Source organism: Protopterus annectens, chromosome 7.part1 (assembly GCF_019279795.1).
Source record: "Protopterus annectens isolate FY-2018-M chromosome 7.part1, PAN1.0, whole genome shotgun sequence".
Lineage (NCBI taxonomy): Eukaryota > Metazoa > Chordata > Ceratodontiformes > Protopteridae > Protopterus > Protopterus annectens.
The window spans coordinates 66,906,895-66,930,961 of NC_056740.1; the positions used below are offsets into that span (position 1 = coordinate 66,906,895).

The 24,067-nt window shown below is 34.4% G+C and overlaps 1 protein-coding gene and 1 long non-coding RNA gene across 2 annotated transcripts in view; one reads left to right on the forward strand and one right to left on the reverse strand.

Moving 5' to 3' along the window:
- LOC122807635 overlaps positions 1 to 14,807 on the forward strand; it is a 173,885-nt gene extending 159,078 nt beyond the window's left edge. Inside the window, exon 3 of the long non-coding RNA XR_006365709.1 lies at positions 14,709 to 14,807. This is a non-coding gene — a long non-coding RNA (uncharacterized LOC122807635). The remainder of the gene's footprint in view (positions 1 to 14,708) is intronic.
- FAM189A1 (family with sequence similarity 189 member A1) overlaps positions 1 to 24,067 on the reverse strand; it is a 2,511,558-nt gene that overhangs the window by 786,443 nt on the left and 1,701,048 nt on the right. The window contains exon 4 of the mRNA XM_044078557.1: positions 18,442 to 18,549. Coding sequence (XP_043934492.1) covers positions 18,442 to 18,549 — 108 coding nt within the window. The remainder of the gene's footprint in view (positions 1 to 18,441; positions 18,550 to 24,067) is intronic.

The window sequence follows — 24,067 nt, forward strand, 5'->3', positions numbered from 1 at the left end:
CAATGAATGGAAATCAGGCAATTTTTCTTTAAGAAATTCAGTAAAATAGATCTCTCATTGGATGATGTCAACAATTCATATTAAAATTACAGCTAAATTTACATAGATCTCATTGGATGATGTACATTGTGATGTCACCTAATGGGGAGGTATGTTTCAAGTGTCAGTCATTCAAAATATTGCAGAGTCATTGTGATGTCACATTTGGGAAGGCATGTTTTCATTTATCCATCAGTCAAACAAGTTTGAGAAAATAATCAGTGTTCTATGTATTTCTATTTATACAGGTCAATTCATTGTGATTTAATAGAAACTTGAAAGCTGTGTAAAGCTGTGTAGGAGAGATGCATTTGAAACACAATTAATATAATAATTTATAGTCTGGTATTTTTTACACATCAATGCAGTTTTGTTCATAATCATTTTAATTAAGATACTGTGTCTCCGGGGCTCATATAGTCATTGCAGCCAGTCCCAACATGTGAGCGAAACAGGCATAGTATAAAAAGTGACAACACCAGAAATAAAAGATCATAGTAACTTAAAAAAATTAAATAAATAAAACCATAGCAACTTAAGAAATAAGACTATAGCGAATTAAGAAATAGTGAGAGGAAGGATACAGCTATCGAATTTGTAGTTAATGTAATACATACCCCCAGTCATTTAAATTGGCTCCCAGTAAGTGATTAGGCCATGGAACAAGTTGAGCTAGTTAAAAATAGGTAATGAAGAGAAGATTAAGGTGATCATTAGTCTGGGTGATGTCCTAATGGGGTAGTTAACCTACAAATAAGGCCAAGGGGAGTGGGAAGCCAGGAGTCATTGCTCCTGGTACAGCACTTTCGCTAATGCTTCATCAGACTGGCCTCAAAAATAAGCTAAAATAAAATAAAATAAATTAAAATAAAAATAAAACAAAATAAAATAAAGTAATAAAACTAATAAAATGTGAATTGTATCTGCAATATTTTGAATAATTGACACTTGAAACATACTTCGCCATTATGTGACATCACAATGCACATCATCCAATGAGATCTATGTAATTTTAACCATAATTTTAATATGAATTGTTGACATCATCCAATGAGAGCTATGTTATTTTAACTATAATTTTAATATGAATGGAGCCTTGTGCTATATAACCATTGCTCTCTCAGTTGGATGCTATCAGACACAGCACTCACTTACCTCTAACTCCACCTGGAATCGAAATAAAGATAATAAAGGAAAAGAAGACCGATGTTTTTAATGAAGTTCTCTTCCTCTTCAAAGTCATTTGGATTGATCTATTTTACTGAATTTCTTTAAGAAAATTGCCTGATTTCCATTGATTGATTTTACTGATTAATTAAAACAGAATATTTGCTTTGCTTGCTTTTTAGTAGCTGGGACTTAAACCTTTCCAGTAATTTACACTGAGGTTTTACAGAGTGCCCTGGAGCTCTTGGATCCTCTGGGAAACTTAATAGCTCCTCTGGCCGCAACAACAGATCAGTGCTGGACTATATTGTTTTCTATAGTGGGTTCCAATCAAACTTGCCAGGTTCACAACTTGAGTAGAAACCATTAACAAAAACTGTTACTTGGACATGAAAAATTTAGCCATTTCTTAAAAAAAGGAGAACTGTGAAATGATTCAACAGATTTTTCTGTTCATAGGTTAGTACTAAGCCAACTGCCCTTGTGGACCATTTTAGGCCTAGCCAGTTACCCCATGTGAGAATCGAACACTGTACCTTGTGTCTGTAAGGTAAACATCATAACCATTATGTCAACCTCCCACTCCCATGTTAGTGAGATGCATATCATGTTGGATCATGGGCTGGGATACTTTTTCGGCATCTCTTGCTTATTTCTTTAACCATATGGGTTTGAATCATTTACCATTTATTACCAAAATATAGAAAATGTCACAGAAGAAATTAAATAGACCTTTATTTTTAGTTCTAATGAATGAGATACACAAGAAATGATGGAATATAACTGCTGAAGAGCAAGGATTAGTGTCAGGTAGTTAAATGCATTGCTTTGCATCTTCTTTTATTGTTTATAGTTTTGCTGTGCTGTATCAACATTCTAACTGACTCTGCTGGCTGCAGATTTAGTTACCAGAAGCTGCTTTAAATGGCCTCTCCTCAGCTGCTGGATGACTGTCCATATGTGCCCATGGAAACCATTGCTTGGGGTGCAGAGCTCATTATATTACTGGGAGGTGATGGATTAATGGCATAAAATAATTATGCACTGAAGTTCTAACCCTGTTTTACAGCACAGATGCCAAAGGAGAAGTGTCTTAAGCTACACAATGTATAATATTTATTCACCAAGATCACAAGTTGCAGTTCCATGGGGCACAAAGAGATATACTACTTTAATATCCATTCTGGTCAGTATATACAGATGACACCAGCACTGTGTAAAGAACAAAACTCTTACAATATGGCTTTAATTACTTCAGTGTTTGCCATTTACATTTTATTTCCTTTTTACAATCTTGCCAAGAGTTCCTAATCATGACCATCTTTTGTGTTGATGTTCATACATAATTCCTGTAGTTCATAGTTGAATCCATGGAATAATGTGGAGATTTGAGGTCTGATGAATGTCTGAAAATTAAACATAAGGCACATTCTACATGCTTTGCATTTACAAGTGCAGTAGTGTTATATGGCTTTATTAAAAAAATGCAAAAATATGTTAGTCAATTAGAATGTCACTCCAGCATCAGAACTGCTAAAAAAAAGGAGTGCTCCATTTGGTATATTGAGTTATTTTCTATAAGTAGTACAAACCTTTCTGGACACATACATTAGTTATCATCTTCTTCACTTTGTTCTTGCGTCCTTATATAAGGAGAGGGGACATATACAATTAATTTACAGCAGTAAGACTTAGTGTAACACTTTTCCTCCAGTGCAGATTAACACTTTTAACACATACCTGAATGTTTCTTACTGATTACATGGCACACCCCATTTATTTACTATCTGAAACTATTTTTTCTAGCAGCCAAGAAATATACTCTCTGTTTAGATGGACCCTCAGCATAAATCCTAAGGCCACCAGTCCAGGCAGGATTTGAGTTTATTTAGAAAAACAGCATTCTTTGTATTTCAAAGACCAACTCACAGAGTCTGAAAAGGATAACTGAAAATAAACATATGTTATTGGCTAAATTATAGGTGTTTGTTACTGATATACAGGCTTGTTTTAAGTGGCAATAGCAGTATACAACCAGTTCAGAGCAAAAGATTTTGAGGCCATGGATCTGAAAGGTACTTAAGAAGACCTACATATAAACTGCTTTGTTCCCTGTGCTGAAGATGGTGGTGATTCAACACCATGCTCTGTGGTTCAGTCTTGCTGGATAGCAGTAAATTAAATTTAAGTTTAGTATTTCACAATACTGAGCAAGTAATGAAACCATTATAAGTTTCCAGCTCTTCCACCAATGCACCTCCACCGCTGCACATTGAAGAAGAATGTGAACTTGATTTTAGTGCTCTTGAGCATGTAATAAAAAGAACAAGTTAGATAATAACAACAAGAATAAATCAATACAAAAAATATATTTAGGATATAAAAAAAAAAATATAAAACCATTAGATAGGGAAATGGGATAAAGGGGTGGCAATACCTGACTACAAACCATCGCATTAAACATTTAAAAAATTTAAACACATTTTAAAATTCAACACATGACAACTAAATGTAACCAAAATGCATTAGAGGATGCATTTATGATTTATTTTATGATTTATTTATTGAAGGATACAATTGGATTACATTTGTTAATTACATGAACATTTGTTCATGTGGTGAGTGCAGGTTTCCAAGTGCCTAAAATTCACCTTAAATAAATAAAAAATTTTCAGAACATTGTGGATGCACAGAAATCATATAGCAAAATTCCATGACTATAAATTGTAAAGAAATTCATTACTACAAAATTTAAAAATTACATCAAGAAAAATTTTTACTGAAAAGATTCACATGATTTTTATTGTCAATAATTTTTTCCACTGAATAATTGTAAATGATATATTTGTTGTTATCCATGTTAAGGTGGTCGATTTCTGTATTCATTCATTATTGTATCCAATTAATTTAATTTAGAGTTAAAGAATTAATTTTTTAAATAATTATCATTTTAAATTTTGATGATCAACTTTTTAACATTTTTTTAAGAAACAATTTTATAATTTTTAATAATATCTATTTACAAAAAGCAGGAGCCCTAAGGGGGTATGGTAAGGTAACTAAAAAACTAACCTTGTATATATAGTAATTAATTATTGTTAAAATTTATTTCGTTAATTTATTTTATTTTTTATATTTTTTAATTTAGCTTTTTTAGATGATATATTTATTTTGTGGAATGGTAGCTTTTATTATATTCTTAATTTTTTTAATATACATCTTATTTAACAACTACTTTCTTAAAATTTACAGGCTATAGCTTTATTAGATATAATGAAAGAGAGAGTTTATAAAGGATATAGAAAAAATATAATATATAGTTTACAAATTTATCTTTTGCATTTTTACACTCATATTTTTGCTCATCTAAAAGGCTATCCTTAAAAGGCCAAAGAGCCCATAGTAAAGAGAGGACTTCATAGTTGAATGTCTGAATGAATGAATATGTTTATGTATAGAGTTATCCTGAATGTTTAATGTTTAGTTTAGTAAGAAAACAAATTTATAAAAAGAGACAATTTAATATAAGAACCCAAACTAAATCATCACACTAAAGTACCTTACTAAATCAGATACAAAACACACAATTAATTAAGACAAAAACACATCACAATGAACAATCATTGACAAAATCAGTAATGAAACATCAATCAAATACAGAAGTCAAAATTTTTATCAAATTAGTCAAGAAACTTACTTTTTTAGAGTTTTATAACCACTCAATATTCTGATAGTGACTCTATACACAATATTTTGCTGACAAATCACAATAGGATAATGACACATTCACATCATATTCGAGTATTCATTCCAGGACATATACACAAAAAACAAAATTATTTGAAAAAAACACAAAAAAATAAAAAACAAAAAACATGAAAAAATGGTAAATGTAAATGATAAAACAAAAACTAATGGTACTTGAATTAAATGTACTGATTAACAAAACTAAAAAGTGTAAAAAAGAAATTAAAAATACTAAGAAACTTTATGAAAGAATTGTTTGTAGTTTTTATGTAGTAACACACTGAGAAAATTTAAAGAATTACTTGGTAAATGTAAAAGGCTATAAGAGATGGGAGATATATGTGAATTAAAAAGCATCGCTTTAGACATATCTCACAATGAAATATTTTAGCAATTGGATTCAACAAATTGAATGTATTAGCAGTGCATAATAATTATTGTTGGTGGTATAGGAAGCTTGAATGGCAGTTATTGACTTGAATGCAGGTTGAGAGCCTTTGCATAATTATTATTCTATTTGAAGTATTATTTATCATTTGGTAGGGTTTAATAATTGTTTATCTTTTGGTTAAATTTTTTTGATTACAATCTATTTACTTACTTTCTTAATCATTTTTTTGTTATAATTTTATCATATAATTTATTTTTTAATTTTATTACTTTAATTTTTTTTAATTTTATATTAAACTTTTAATTTTTTAAGATTACTTTATATTTAATATTTACAGTGCATTTTGACACTATATTTTACTTTAATATTTAACTTTAAAACTTACACTTCTTTTTAACTAACCATAAAATAACTGATTTTATTGACTATATAAATTTATATTTACTAAAAAGAAATACATTATTTTTTTAGTTATTATTTAGAATTTATTTTAACATTATTTATTAAATTTATTTATTGTTATTAAACATCTATTATTTTATTATTATTAAAATTTATTTATTTACATTTATTTCTCCATTTATTTACATCTTTGTACCTAAACACTTATATTGTCCACTGGTTTTTTACATACTAATTTTTTAAAAATAATTTAACTAAAAATGCACACACCTAAAATACTCTTATTGGCACCTTTATATTTTTATACTCCTTTTATGTTACACTATTATATTATTTCATAAGGATTTATAAATAAAAAACAAATACTTAAAAACAACTACTTTGAATTGATTGGAAGGAATACTATTAAAAATAAAAAACAAATATTTAATTAGTATTAATGAAATAAAGGCTTACTATTACAGTTTTAGCAGGTTTGCCATGGACACTATTAGTATATCAAGTTTATATTTAGTTTTTCAAATTTCTTAACTACACTGATTTAAATTATTTTACATTTATTGATTTAAATTAGTTTTTGACATAAACATTTTTGACATTTTTTAACATTCATTTTATTTTACATTTAATTTTATTTATATACACACTTCACTTATCTTTTAATACATATTTTTCCATCTATTCGTATGCATTTACTATACACTGTTCATAATATTCTGGTACATACACACATACGTTTCTCTTTATACATTTATTTATATATCTATTCTATTTACAGAAATCACATTTTATTTTTATATAATTGTGTTGAAGTTTTTATTTAATTGACAGTAAGTGATGTGTAGACTGTTTGAAATTTTTGTAAACTTTTGGCATTGCTTATTCTTATTTATTTTTGAGTGATTTTATTTTGACAATTTTTATTGTTTTCTTTTTTAGAGCCAAGCGTGTTTTTTTCTGATCTGGATAGCAGTAGAGCTGAAAGTATTTAGTGGTTAGGTATTTTATACAGAAAATGGGAATCCATCCATCCACAACCCCTTTTCCCCAATTTTGCACATAATGCCACAAAACAACTAAACAAAATAATACCTATCAGTCAATATTCTTGCTATTTTTCCATAACAGTCTTGACTGTGTGGTATGAAATGCCAGACAGATTTTATTACCTTCCCTTTTTAAGAGAACACTTATGGGATTATTTAATTTGATTATGTATGTTCAGAGAATTAATTTTTAAACCTGGCCTGGCATTCATAGAACATGACACTGTTTCTATTTTCTCCATTTGGAATGACATTGACTGCTTCTGTGCCTGTCAAGCTTAGGCAAATGCTTGTTATGAAGTATAAAACTAATAGAAAAGCAAAGAAAAAACAAAGAAAACCAGCCGAGGATGGCTACTCAAGAAATGCAGGTGCTTTTGACAACTCAACTACTTTTTGTGTCTGAGATATTACTAGCACATTATCTGGAATACATGGCATCACTACAGAAAACGTAGGTGAAAATTAAATAACAAATAAAATCACACTGACAAGCCAAACAATATCATTACCAAAAACAATGATGATTGCCATGTTCAGTAAACACAGGAAAAGGAACAGACCAGAAAACAGAAATAATGGCAGACTGACGTCAAATTACAAATATTTTTTCATAAATTCTAAATTCACACTAGCAGTTTAGGCAATAAATGGCTGGATGAGTTTCACAACCATTTGCCAAATAGTTTTGGCTTGTGCAAACTGTTCATGCAGGTGATGTTACAGCTAGAAAAGCAAAAAATGCTTGCTATAGTCCAGTTTTGGTCTAGGCCTCACGTGCTTAGCAAGCTTATAATAAAGATTAAGCAGTCTCCTGAAATGTACCAATAAATATTCAGTGTAGTCCCTGTGAAAGTTCAGTATATGCTGACAATTGTAGTTTCAGATAAGCTGTATCAGCTATTTGCCAAGCAAAACTAAAAGACAGCTAACATGGCATCTAACAAAAATAGAGATGTTTTACAGGATTCACCATATGGTTACCTCCCAGCTGTTCTCAGCTGATAAATTATAGTTACACAGCACAACCTTGCACCTATTCAGCAATAATAGTTACGTCACAAGGCAAATGTACGTGACTTCCATTGGATTTAAACTTTTAGGTGGGATTTATACTATTGTGGATTGCAATTATTTAAATTCAGTTACACACAGGTCCAGTAACAGTCTTTTCTATGTTTATTTAATGTGTAGATTTGAAAGTCTTAATTTCAGTGGTACACTAAAATACCAAGATTCCACAAGAAAAAAAGTATTTTTTGTGGATGGTGAGACCTTGGCAATAACTTCAGATAATTTATTAAGAATTAATTTAGTTATAGCTGATATAATTAATTTGTTCACGTCAAGTAATATTACCCTACAAAAATAAACATCATCTATAAAAAGCAGTTTTTACAAAAATTGAAACTACATGTCTCAGACTTACTGAATAGTAAGAAAGACTCCTAGAACAGTGTTATAGGAGAGCTATGAAACTGAATAAATTATAAGAGACAAAGCTTACTTAGAATGAAATAAATGAATCTGCCCAAGTGTTTTTTTATATAAATCAAGCAGCTTTACTCCCTTGCAACTGCATGTTCAGGATATTAGAAACACTGTTTGGCAATACTGACTGGATACCTTATCGAGATACATGATAAACCTTACGTGAACCTTCTAGTTCAAGTCACACTAAGCAGAACTAATAGCCTGGACCAGCACTGTAGCAAAAGAGGTATGGGGTGGTATTCATAGTCCTTAACTGAATGGGTTATGGCAATTGGCACTGTTCAAACATAAGAGTATCTATGCTACAATTCACAGAGCCCAGTTACACCTATGGACAATCCATGCCTGTCGACTGTAAAGATTTTCGCAGAATGTCCAGATTTTCACCTCATAATTTTGGTCTGTTTCTCATAAAATTGTTATTTTTCTGGCAAATCACTGGAAGGTAATTGAGGGTTGAAGTCAGAAAATAATGACAGACATTTGACTTTCAGACTTCATATACTTAGAAAATTCACGCTAATGCAAAATCTGTAATTCTATTTACTTAATAAGTTTGTAAGAGCAATATGTACAATGTGTGCCTCTTTTTGGGCCTTTGTCCCCCCATTATTTATGGCTTTGCCCAGATTTCTTAATCTAAGAGGTTGAGAGGTATGACAATGGGCTGAAATAAATGTACTCAAATGAGGTAATAATGGGATGGTAATGAGAAACAATGTTACCCTTCTTATGCTAATAACCTCTCTTCTATCATTCCATCAGCTGAGCTGCTGTTTGTGATTCATAGTCATATTTTAACATGTTTCTACTCCATTCACAGATCAATTATAAAACACAGAATCATGCATTTTCTATCTACTTTGCAATCAGCAAAGATGCTCTCTCTCTTGCTCCTAGCTTTTCTATTTCTTGGTGGTGACCTGCTTGTCTTGGCCAAGCAAAACCTGCTTGCACCCAACTGTGATCATCAGCCAACAAGGTGAAGGTATAGAAAGAGAAGAAAACTTATCATAATTTTGACAATCTGGAAATCCTTGGTAGGTACAGAGTGGACAGGGATATTGCAAGGGTCTTAATGAGCATGTATGATCCCCACACAGATACTCGAGGGATAAGTGCCTTTCCTATCCCTGTGGATATTTAGGTAGGTATAACTCTCATTATACATGCCATGTGGACCTCCAAGAGAGACTGGGGACACATTGGGTATTTTTCAGGCTTCAGCATGTCCTGGAAATAGTCTTACCATATTTGGATCAGTACATCTATCTCTATGTATCACCTCAGAACCAAGCTTGGACTAGCCATACCTTTTATGGGGTAGCAGGTTTACCTGAGGTGCAGGATGCAATGCACTACGCTCATGTTGACATAGGGCTCTTTATATGGTCCAGTGGGGGAGCTGTATTGCATTAGGAAGGGCTATCATTCCATCAGCTGAGCTGCTGGGTATTGTGTGATGCATGGGGGTGCATCACCAACATGTCCTGGCAGTGCACGATTCCCATATCTGGCTCACTCTTGTTATCATTTAATTGGTTATTTTCAATAAAATGTATTGCTTAATTCTAAACCACTTTTCCTTTGTTTTGTCTCCCCACTCCACCTTTTCTCTTTTTTTCCCTGTTTTTCAGGTGATGTAGGACAGCCACTGGAGCCATGGCACATGACACCTGTGAGACATCCAATGGGAACTACAGAATAATTTTAATATAGCCCAATGGAGACTCATACTGTCATTGAAACAGTATGCTGTATGTTGAAAGGCCTTCTCAGATGATGGATGATTCTGGGGGTACCCTTCAATATGACCCAGCTACTGTATGAAAGATGTTCACTGGGTGTTGCATTCTGTATGACATGATCATACACTGGTCTGGTAGTGAAGTGGCCCATGCTGTCACTGCAGCACCCAGTGCAGGCCCTACTATGATTAATGATGACCATTCAGCAGCAGCAGTAGTAAGTGACTTCATGTGGCAGACTCATGCAAGGTATATGGCTGTACAGTTAAGGAGGCAGTATCTTGTCCAGAACTATGGACCATGGCATTCAGGTCAGTGTTTCCTGTAAAGAATTAATTGATTGCTTTATTATGCAGATATTGAAGTGCACTACTGCATGCTAAACAATGAGGTGTGCTGGACACGTACCATGCCTACTCCATTCAATGTCATTATGTGCAGAAGTGGAGAGTTCGCTGTTAATAGTAAATGTCATGTGTTGCATGCAATAATTTCACTTGAGCAGTCATTTCTCTATGTAAATATGTTACTCAGTTGAAATCAGTCTTCCTGATTAGATGTCTGTTGATGCTGCAGGAGTAAATAATAGTGTCCATATCACCTCTGTTTATGCCTCTGCCATCATTATCAATTTTGTTATCATCCCCTTGAATGGAGAGACAGTATTTCTCATCAAGTCTTAAAGGAATAAGTGTTTGAGATCCCCTCCAGTAAGGCTACAGGCAATGGCATTCTGCCAAGCCTTTGCTCTGGCAAGTCCTACCATATCATTGGACCTTATCTTGCACTGTGTCAGTGCATGGTTCTTTCCAGTAACAGCATTTATATCCATAACCACTTGGTTCCAGGTCTTTGCCCTTTCAGCTTGTTTGGGTCCCCTTTTTCAAAAAGCATTTAGCACATGCCCTGAGGGCTGCCATGAAGATTCTGTTCTCCTTATTGCTAAAATAATCTTTTCTCAGTCTGGATCCCTGGCTATAGCATCAGTCATTCAACTAAAACAACTTCCAGAAGTAACATGCTGAACCTTAGTCCACTCATCAGCCAAGAAACACAGCAATGACAGCAAGCCTGCTTTCTCCACAAATGAATCAATTATCTCAGTACAAAAACATTTATGTTGACACAACACCCTTAAACATACACACACTGCAAGTCAAAATTCATGCACTTAAAAGTGTGCAGTATTAATCTGTGTAGCAACATACACAAGTGCTTAATAGTATTACAAACTCTATCATTACCCTGCCATCTTATGCTGCTGCTGAGTTGAAATCATTCCTCCACCATGTTTTTGTTTTTATAATGCCATGATTTCTTATTCACGCATGACAAATCATGTTCCACAGTAAAGCATACTGTATCGTGTCAACACAATACATTCATGTGAATGCAGTGTATCATACTTCAGCCATTTAAAATTCTTTATTAATACCCTATAAAGCATGATTTACAAATGCTAAAAAATATTGCAAACATTTTTTTCACATTGCTATCAGTAGCCTTTCCTCATACATTTCCACAATTACCTTCATAAATTTCCATTTATGAATGACACTCATGTCATAAGCATGTTCAAGAATGGAACTGCACCTAACAGTCAAGTCAATGAAAAATACATTTCCCCTTGTACCAGTTTGCCTACATATTAAATATGCACCGATTCTCAAAAACTTTCTTACTTGAAAAACTTTGCAAATTTCCCAAAACACATTCTTCTTAATTGAACTGATTGCTGCTAAATATGGTGGTATTACACTTATCCACATAAAGTCAGCTTACTTAAAGGTTTTGCATGCAAATTAGGCTGGGTTATGCTTATCTCTATGAACTGAAGTAATATGTGAGTGAGTACATCAACATATGTGTGTAAATAGACCTCTGGTAACTGTGGATGACCTGGGCTGAGAGTGATGGACCAAGTTTTATTTGTGAACATGCAAAAGTGACTAATGTAGCAAAGGCCTCCAGCATGTGCCTTACACAGACTGTCTAAAATCCCTGTCACTATACTCTGTATCATATAGACTTCTTAGGGGCAACTTATGCCTGGCCTACAGAGCAACCCAAGACCCAAACCTAATGAGCTTACTTTATATCTGTAAATCAAATGGGTCTAGGGCCACCCATTCCAGGGACTTAAATATGGCCTGTGGTTGCATCTTAAATAGGACATGCTGGAGGGACAGATTTTTCCCCCGGCGACTGCCACATCTTTGGAACAGGCTACCAATTCATGTGAAACAGAGCACCTCTATGACAGTGCTCAAGAAGAACCTGGATGAGTGGATGGGGCATCATAAATTCTTACTGGGGATAGTGCCAACAACCCTGCTGGACATGGGCAGTCATCACTAAATACAGTATTGGGTATTAACTAGTATCTTGATGGTATTACATTGGGATGAAATGTCTAGGCTTAAAATGACCTCCAGGTCGATAGCCTAGTAATCTCCTATGATCCTATGATATTATATCTCCAATTTCCATATGCATAGAAAAGGTAAAATGGAGTCAATAAGATTTATGTTGTACAGGCATGAATGTTGTTCAGTCCTGAAGGCTGACACATGCCCACCTTGTATAATGTGGCATATCTTATCATATCTCTCAGCAGTTTTGATTAAAACTGAGTGAATAACCGTAAGGGCTATTTATATTGATTTTTTATTGAAGTTAAAAAAACAATATTAAGTGTTGCACTACCAACAAAGGCATGCTTTCAGAAATGAGTAATACATAACATTAATGTAAATTGTCTAAACTATTAATATGCAGAAGCATAAAACACAATAAGCAAAGTACAAAGTAATGATCTAATAACTATTATCTGCCATAACACAAAAATGTATAAAGATTCCTTTAAACATATGTCCATATCTATGTGACAAGGCAGTTTGTCAGTAACAGCAGTTCCATATTTAATAACTCTAAATGGTATTTCGGTTTGGTTATGGTGATGTCACACTCACAAAGGTGTAGTTCCCACCCTCTGAACTATGGCCTGTCCTAACATTCTTCACTTTGGTACTGGAACTTCAAATGATGGCAGCACTTGTGAAAGCATGAGGCAGAGATCCAAGCTGGTCTGATAACAGGACAAAAATTCTGGTCTACTGCTTGCAGGAGTCATATCTGGACAAAATCAAAAGAGCAGTATCTGGTATAGAATGGAAGAAGTTTGACATCTGGCAAGAATTGTGTGAGCAGCTGTCATCCCTGATCACTTGTTCTGGGTCCCAGTGCCGGCACAGGTATTATGACCAGTAAAGGTGCAAGCCTGACCAGCTGGCTGAATGGGTAGTTCAGATAAGGACAAGAAGACCAGAGTTCTACAGTAAGTAATTTTACCATTTATTTGTACATCTTTCCTCAAATAGGTTGCAAAAAATGCTAGGTAAATATTGAATAAATGCAGCTAAATGCAAGAAATATATACATGCAAATGCAAATATGTATCTATATGTAAACAAAAAGGTATAAGTAAACATAGACATATCTGTCAAAATAAATGGGATCTGTATCACGTAGTTGAACAGTTAATTTCGAACGACATATGGTCAAGACCATATGTTCGTATATGTAAATGTTTGAGCGTGTGAATGGAAATCTCCATAAGTGGAGGTTTCCATTCACTTCAATGTGGTGCAATCTCGGAGTTGGTATATTTAGGTAGTGGGGGATCTGGGGGTGCAGGGGGGCTTGCCCCCCTGCATACCACAAGGTTTACATTTGTACGTTGTGTTTTAATTTTTTTATTGGTAGTCAAAGTTCTGTAACTTCAGACATATGTGTTCGAACATATGTCAGTCGAAGTTACGGCACTTTGACTACTTGATATAGACCCAAATAAATGCAGCTGTACAAAAGTATGGTATGTTTATGTGCAGACATGCTTCTGTGTATATAAATATAAATGTATACATATGAGTAAAAATTGTATGCAAATATAAATATTAAAAAGTGTATGTGGAGAAGTATGCATATGCATATCTATATCTTTATCTTGTATGCAAATATAAATATTAAAAAGTGTATTCAGAGAATTATGCATATAAAAATCTATATCTATATTTATATCTGTATCTGTATCTATATCTATATAAAATGCATTTATACACAAACAGATATTAATGTATTTGCATTGTCACACAATTTAATATACTGTAGATATTACCGCATTCATTATTTGTATTACAGGCAGACAACTTTAAAAATGTTTTGCTTTGTGTAGGCCAGAAACAATTTATTAAAATGTTATCTGGATAAGACAGTCATGTATTCCAAAATAGTAATGAACTTTTAAGATGACATATGAAGGGATGCAATACAAATGTAATACAGAAATATGCAAAGAGTGCATTTCTCACTAACCTCTTTGCTGGTCATTCAGTTGCTACTGAAGTAGTTCAACTTGCAGTAAAATACATATTTAATATTAACATGTGGATTCAGTACAAATACTTCATGAAAATATGTGCTTTGTATATTAATAAATGTAAGCATAATAGGGGATGCAGTACAAACATATGCAGAGATAAACTTACAGATTCAGTACAACCACAGTAATAACTATTGTTGTGCTTTGCTGATTAGTAAATGTAAGCATATAATGTATATTTGAACATCACCTATGAAAGCTAACCAACTATTTTCTATGTCTTCTTTATACAGCTGAAGAGAAGATGGTTAAAATCAGTCACAACAGCCTAAGACTTACAAATGTTGCTTGTGAGTAGGCAAACATGATTCTGAAATAAAAACAAGTATCATTACCCAAAGAAATGTTTACAGTAATGAGTGCATTTTTTTTCATTTTATTTTGTAAGTATAAATCCAGAATTATACCATGACCCCCTATTAATATTCCAAAACGTGCACGCTGATTGGCCAGCGTGCACGTTGTAAATCGACTTATACTAATGGAAAAAGGTCCGGTGGCCCGGACTTTTTCCATTAGTATAAGTCTTTTTTTTAAAACACTGTCTCGCTATGTTAAAAGAGTTAACATAGCAACACAGGTTTAAAAAAAGCAACGGAGATCTCCGTTGCTTTTTTTAAAGCTGTCTCGCTATGTTAAACTCCTTTAACATAGTGACACAGTGTGTAAAAAGCAACGGAGATCTTGCTTTCTCCGTTGCTTTTTTTTTTAAACCTGTCTCGCTATGTTAAATGGGTTTAACATAGCGAGACAGCTTTAAAATAATCAACGGACATCTCAGTTGCTTATTTTAAAGCTGTCTTGCTAGGTTAAACCCATTTAACATAGCGAAACAGTAAAAAAGCAATGGAGATCTTGCTTTCTCCATTGCTTTTGGCCACAGCTCTGATGTACTGTGTAGGCATGCGCAGTACATCAGAACTGCCGCGGATGCCAGACAGCTGCGGAAGGGCAGCAAAGAGGCATTATACAATGCCATTATTTAAGAAAAGTAATTGTTTCTTTTCTTAAATAATGTCATAGTATAATAGCAATAACCCACTTCTGGGTGTGGGTAATGCGGGATTTAACCACGGTTGTCTTTATTTGGTCCCTCGGGCGAAAACCACGCCAACCGTGGTTAAATCCCGCATTACCCACACCCAGGCGTGGGTTATTGCTATAGTAATTCATACACAAATATAATCCAAGAAGTAATATGCATACCACCAAGATATTTCCAATGTGTTAATAGTTCTTATGCTATACCAGCTTATTTCCTTATTATCAGTAGAATGCAAATGTAACAATTGTCACCACTTGATATCCTTAAAGTGCTTGTTCACAGGGTTCCAATACCATTTCCTAGAACATTTTTTCTGACCAAAGTTCTAATAAAAATAATAAATCAGTATTAATAAACAATGCACTGATCTATTACATTAAGAATCAATGTGGTGTCTCCATTTCTTGTTTGTCTCTCTCTACCCTCACTCCCTCTCTTTTCTTATTTTAATTATGCATTACTTTACATTTCTTTTTTTTTACTTTCTTTACTATTTATGCTAATTTTTCCACAGGTCCAGAAGCCACGTTCTTCCAAGGTCAAGTGACATTCAATCACCGCCCATTCAGGGATCTCTTCACAGGGTCGAGATGGTGGCATTGGTCCTGCAGACACCCTGGTCTGTTGCAGCCTGACAAGCCATGAAGACCATAAGCTTCTGGACTTGGTTGAGGTTGTGGTGGAGCAGGTAGTGTAGAGACAACATTGGCCAATCCAGATGCTCTTTGGCGTGTGTAAGACTCACTGCCCCACTCGGTGCTGACCACTGTGCTATCAGAGGCCTCCACCATCTCAACTTCAGGGGTCTCCACTGTAGCACTACCAGGCAGTGAATATGTTTGAGGTCTTTTGGACTGGAGTGCTGTTGTGATGACCTTCTCAACACCTACTTCTTCTCTAATCCTCTCTCTTATACCCTTTAAACTACTGCCTACCCAAACTACCGTCTTACTTAAAAAATATGGGGGGTCTATCCCCCACCAAAAATATAGTATCTCTCCTCTCCTCTCCAGTCTACCCCAGCACAACCTTTTTGATGTGTTGCTATTATGTATCCCTTTTTCATTCTTTCCTATATTCTCCTTTCCACTCTTTTAAGGAACCAATCAGGGTGTCCACATAAGGATTCCCCTATAGAAAACATACAAAATCCCCTTAAATTTTAAAAAGTTAATATTAATAGCTGCATTACACTCCATTTGTCTCAGATATTTGTCAATAACTGAAATGTGGTTGTCCATAGCATGTTTGTCTGTAATACTTGAAAACATCTGAAATTATACAAGCATTTAGGTTTTTTCACATATACTTAAGGATTAACTTCTCCACTTTTATGTATTTTACAAAAGTAGGCATTTCTTTACAGATGTTTTTGCACTGGCCTAGTCATCAGAAAAGTCCTGCTGTAAGTGTATTTGCATATAGATATAGCAGCATTCTTCACAGATTATCGATATGAACATGTAAACTTTGGGTCTATGAATACCACCCATTGTTTAAATAAGTGCAGTTCATGATTGTGTAAACTGGAACACACAAGGAAACTGATACTATGCAATAAAGAGTTCAGCTTGGAAGTGCTAACTTCTTTGGATGAATGCCTAAAATACAATATACTAGTGCATCATTCAGATTATGTGGGCAGCTGCAATGTAGCCATTCCATTAACTCATTTTATAATATCTTAACTCGAGGGCATACCCACATTGTTTGAAATGAGACTTATTACACTACTAGCTGACAAGTCATAAGTGGTTGTGGTTTTAAGTCATCAATGGCCCTGGTGATCAATGTTTCCGACAGAAACTGACTGCTATGCAGTTTCTGTTGGTTCACTGGCACTAACGCACAGCATCTTCCAATTTTTTATCCATTCTGATATATACATCAGTTGTGGCTGCACATAACTGAATGGTGTTTAGGCCAAATCCACCCCTTTTAACATTCCCACAAAGTACTTTTGAGATATTAAGTGTGGTTTATTTTTGTATATGAAGTATTGCATTTAAATATTTTAACCATGGACTGGGTGAGATATTTGTTAGAATTCCAAGTGGAGATGAGCAATCACACAAAGATGCTTGCTGCAATGGAGGTGGGCATTGGAGGGTTACATCACTACATAGGTGATGCCTACTGCAGACCCTCACTTTGATTTCTGTAGGCATCAAGACAAAGAACTATAGGACATTACAGAAAAATCTCTCTAAGTTCTGCCTGGATGACAACTATACCATAACTATGATCTCGACTGTAAAGAAGAATTAATGGGTAATAAAGGCAGTGGCTTGACAGATCACTGGAACAGAAGCAATAAATAAATAAATAAGAATAAAAAATATATATAAAATGAAATAATATATTATTCTTCCTAAGACTATTGTTTTCCTTTCTGGTTTTATAAGTATTTTGAGCAACAGTATTTCTATCTATATTAATAATTGACATTTATAAAGTTATTTCTACCTCACAAAGAGGCTCACATGCAATTAGTAAAATAATATATATTTTTTCTTGACTATGGTTTCCCTTCTATTCTTTACATACATTCAGGGCAATAGTATTTCATAAGTAAATTGCTAAAAAACGAAGTTTCTAAGATTCACAGATAAACCGTGACTCACAAAAATATAATAAAGTAGGAAAACAGTAAGAATATTACTAAGAACAGTCATTGCTTAAAATATTTCTTATGGATGTTTAATTTCTATCTATAGGACTGTAAAAGTTTCTGTTTGAATGATGGTCTGGTTTGTGAGATACCTGTTTAAAGATGAATGCTGTTCAACTACAACTTTATAAAATGTTGCTTCTGATCCTTAAAACTCAGCATTATGTTGATGGCAATTCTGACAAAAGCACATAGCAAAGCAAAAATAATAAAGAATACATTTATTTTATCATGCCCACAAATCACTCACCATTTGCAAGATATCAGCTGAAACCATCTGCATGCAGCACATCGCTGTAGCCAAGGCACAGACAATAGTGGAGATTATGTTGAGAGCACATACACTGAACAACAGGTCCTGCAAAACACAGATAACAAATTATTGGTTCCTTATCTTTGAAAAACAGATGACTGGATGGAAATCACTTTCAAGAAGTTTGCAAAAACACCCAAATCTAATCTCATTAATTTTTGCATACCTCACAAATTTAGAAACATTTAGGCTGTATTATGTCATATTAGACCCTGCAGCCATACTGGTTGTCAATATTTAACCATATCTTCCAGTTTAGAAATCTGAAGTGTGTCCCACAAAATTAGCTTTTTGATCTTTAATCTGGAAGATCATTATTTTGCCACTATGTTACAATATATTTTTCAAGAAGGTCCAGATAAAACTAAATCTATACTTTTCTTATGCTTGATGTATAACCTCTGTTTATGCCCAATACCTTACTACTAACGTTCTTTTAATTCAGTATCAAGCTACTTAATTCAGTTAGTAGCCCATACACTTATCTGACAATAAGGCTAAGTGAACTAATCCCAGGACTATTTTTGTGCCACAAGATTCAGTGTCTTTTCTCCATTTAGCAAGCTTGATAGCAGAAACATTTATCCAGATACTTCTAGTGAGATCAAAAAGATAGAGACAGGTTTGTAGCCACTGAATTTACAACTATTGCAATATGCCAGTTTAGACTTATGTTGTTCCTTTCCCTGGTGGCGCTGCCACTAAACATAATCAATATTATCACAGATCTGTGATGTGTAAGCGCACACACATGCACATGTGGCTGTGTGTGTGCACTCGGGTATAAATGTCTATGGAAGTCCACTCGTTATGTGGAAAAAAAACTCCAAAAACTCAGTACTATAAGTATGTCATACTATAAGTATGTCATATCTTATCATTGTATCTTACAACCTCTTATCCACAGTCAAGTGAATTATAATTATTTATTTCAGGCCTTGAACACAAATGGCTCCATTCAACTATACTGATCACACATTACTGTCATCTATGTCTTGTCTTGTTTTGACTTATATTGATGCTATATAACCAGAAGCAGATAAGGGTGTAAGAGCTGTATTAAACAATGCTCATTCAGTCTGGTACTGTTGATCATTATTTATATTAACACACAAATTGCACAATCATGTGTCCCATGTATACATATGAATATAAGATTTATCTATATATGTGTGTATATATACTAATATGTATATATATATATATATATATATATATATATATATACACACACACACAGACATATATATATATATATATATATATATATATATATATATATATATATATATATATATATATATATATATAAACTATATATATATATATATATATATATATATATATATATATATATATATATAAATATATATATATATATATATATATAGATGGATACATATAAATACAGATATATATGTATATTATTTGGCAGTACAGCAATGAGTATTAAAAGACTATGAACTGTTAGTGAATTCGATGCTTTAGCAGTGGGTCCGACATCCTCAGTTTGTGTTTGCCTGGTGTGTGGTTTTGTGCAAGTCACTTAAGCATACAGAGGACCCACCTTAAAAAAGACACCTTTTCTGAGTGGAGTTGCATTGTTAACAAATATATATGAAAACAGACCACTTAGAACAGCTCAATACTTACGCTTGCTTTGTTCTCATGTTCTTACTGGTCTGTTACTGTAAGAATCACATAGGTATGAGAGAGATGTGTACTTACAAAATAGTGACCAATTTGTTCCTGCTTCAATAGCTTAGTGGTAGGGCAACTATAAATGTAATTTGCAGAGTGTGATATAGATCCTACCTAATGCATGGCATGCACTTCTTTAGTTCTGAGCTCCCTGACTTGACCAGGGACTATTCTTCCACAATACACACACATACTGATACATATATATCATTTTGCTAGACCTCTGGTTAAACAAAGCTGTTAATGTTCTTATTATCTGTATGAACACACACACACACACACACACACACACACACACACACACACACACACACACACACACACACACACACACACACACACACACACACACACACACACACACACACACACAAACATATATATATGTTTGTGTGTGTGTGTGTGTGTGTGTGTGTGTGTGTGTGTGTGTGTGTGTGTGTGTGTATGTGTGCATGTGTGCATGTGATAAGGATAAAGGAAACATATCAGCTTCCTGTGGTGAACTCTTCATTTACAATTAATAGATGAAAAAATTTAAAATTAGGAAGGAAGACGCATCATAATTTATAGTTTTATGGCAAGCCCCCACCCGCTCACCTCATCACATCTCCATCTAAAAGTAGAGAAGTTATGTCAAAGGACAAATGTGCCAAATTGTAGGAGCAATTTTCCTGAATATTCAGTTGGATTTTTTGAAATCCTGCAGTATATTTCATTTTATATGACGAATATGACATTGATATAAGAACTTAATATGCAACTCATGGTTAAGTAAGCCCAATTCTGTCAGCTTTTTTTTTGTAGGTGCTATTCAGTCACTGTGAAGGATGGCATATGCATTGTTATTATACCTCCAAAACACCCTTAGCATACTGTTCCCTCAGGATAATGCCTACGCCATTTCTCCTCCCATCCACACCATGATATGTCTGTGACTGAATAATCGTGTTGGATCTGTGCTTGTTGTCATCTGTTACACATTAAGTATGTATCTTATGCATAACTATTTTGATTATATTATAACAAATACACAGTCAAATAAATAAGATTGTGAATATGAACTCAGGATGAGCGGCAAGATCAGTAGGTGTGTAAAAACAGTAACTTTAACAGGTGACATTACTGAGAGCTGGAAGAAATACTTTAAGAAACACTTGAATCCACTTGGCGTACTGTCATCTGATGAGGCAGTATCCTTTCATCCTTTGTACATGTTTATGTTCACATTTATTTAAGTGCTTATTTTTAAGACTATTGCAAATAACACATACCCCAGTGTTCACAATAAAAGTAAAAACACCAAATATGCTGCATTGGAAAATTAACATTAACAATATAAACAGACTGCCCGAAGGAGATTTATTTGTGGAATATTTCCTGCTTTGCTTTGAAGAAGTCAGTACCAGTATGTTAGCAAGGCTGTAGACTTTGCTCTCTTGTGAGACAGCACTGCAAATTAGCAGGGTACTGGGACATCACAAGTCCACAGACAGTGATCAGCTCTGTTACAAGAATGTGTTTTTCAGTAGCTGATCACCTTGGGGACTTGTTTGTTTGTGCTTGAAGCAGCATATTTGGTGTTTTTACTTTTATTGTGTTCTCAGTTGGTCACTGATATGCTTTTTGGGTACTGTTTATACCCCACGGTTCATTAAACTCTGTGCAGGAATAGTGCTATTTCTTCACGGAGTGGACCATTGCCATGTAGAACAGCAGGCCACCTTACATATTAATGAAGGTTTGCTGCTGTACTTCCTACATGGGCATGATCCAAGTACGAGCACAGGGGGTGTGTCCGAATATTGCTCGCACAGTACACATGCCCTCGCACTCTAGAATTGCCATACAGCAATTCTAAAGCAACTAACAGTGTCCGCAGACACTGTTATCACAAGATAACAGTGTCTGCAGACAAAATACAGAAGTACAGCCCTCCACAACATAGCTCTTAACTGGCCAGATGTTCGCAGAATGTCCAGAGTTTTCACTTATATTTTTGGCCTTTCCCTCATAAAATTTCCTCTTGTCTAGCAAATCACTGGGATGATCTAAGGATTGAAGTCAGTAAATATTGACATACATTTGAGTTGCATAACTTATATCCTTCAAAATATGCATGCTAACACAAATTGATTTATTCTAGCAGCTTTCTAAGTTTATAAGAGTAATGTTACACGTTTTTCTTTTTCCATCCCCAATAAAGTTTAAGCATAGCTGAGTGGGTGTGCTTGTCATGCAGCTATGCATAGCATAGCTTAAACATTCAAAGGAGCTAAATAGAACTATACAGCCAGAACAACAGAAGTGAAATAGTGTAGTGGTTAAAGCTTTTACTTATCATGCAGTCATTCATAGTTCAAGCCCCAATGCAGACCATTCATTTTTATTTGTGAAAACAGCACTAAAAGTATATTTTTCTAGAAATACGTAATGAATAATATATATTTCCTAACCAGGGTGGTGGAACAGGTCCAAATGTGAGGTATCAGTGTAGTACAGATGTTAAACACCCATGTAAACACAAGTGTCCCATACAGTATAGCCACAAATGAATGAAATGAAAGCACATAAAATGATAATAATAATAATAATAATAATAATAATAATAATAATAATAATAATAATAATACTGATAATAACGATAGTAATGATAGTCCATAAAATGAAAGCTGAACAATGCTAAATTGTACTCAGCTGTGCTTAGCTGGAGTAAGCATTGCTTAAATGTCTATTCTTAGCAAAAATTAGTGTAGCTAAATGGATTTGCGTACTGGTAAGCAGTGATTAGCATCTACCCCTTTAAGCAATGCTTATCTTTGCTAGGCAGGCTTGCCCATCGCTTAGCTTAGCTCAGCATATTCAAAACCATCCAATCATGGCAAAGGGTGGGAAATCAGCCCCATTTAAACCTTGCAGGTGGGAATACAGCTCATAACCAGTTATAGCTCCCCACTGCAGGCACTATGGCTGGTGTTGGTGAAGGTGTCCACTTTTGGGGGCAGTGCTGGGGCATTCAGGAGTCCAGGGTCATGGTTGGACTCCTAGTAGAAAACCATGGTGGGAGACTGCTGCAGGACAGTACCAGGGCTCCCAATACAAAATGGAGACCTGGGACCATCTCACGCATGACCTCATCAGTGCCACTGGCATCTCTCGGACTGGTAAGCAGGTCCTGCATCACTTTGCCGACTTAAAGAGTAGGAAGAGGCAGCTCTTGGACAGGTGTGTCCAAGATGTATGGGTGAAGAATGTCCCAGCTGTGTGTAAGTATTAGTATCAATAACTGTTTTCCAACGTCCAGCCTGTGTATGTGATGGATAGGTATGCATAAATGTTTCTCTATCTCCTGTACAGCTGCAGATGAGAGGGCTGCAACATGAACATGGAGTCCTATGCCAGCAGGCTGCTAAGGCTGCATTGCGAGGCTGGTGAGTACAAATCTAGCATGTAGTATTCATGGCAAATAAATAGAAAGGCATAGAATGTCATCTGTCAGTATTTAAAAATGGGTATGGTTTGTACTGAATAAATGAGACATTAGCAGAGTAATAGTGATGTACATGGTACATATCAATAAAACTGTCAGTACCTGTCAATAAAAGTCAAAACCCTGGACTGGTCATGCTATGAATTGAAATGTGTACAGTTTCTGCTCAGCAACTATAGCTATGAAAGCATTTCATAAGAAAGGCTCATCTGACAAAGATTGTGGAGTTGTAAAACAAGAGATTAACTATGTAAAATGTTCCATGCACCAAGATCTGATACCTGAATAGTAATGTTGTGTTAACCAGTGTTTTCCAGACTGTACTATGGCAAAGTATAAATACACAGTATAAGAACTATCTGCTATGCATGAATG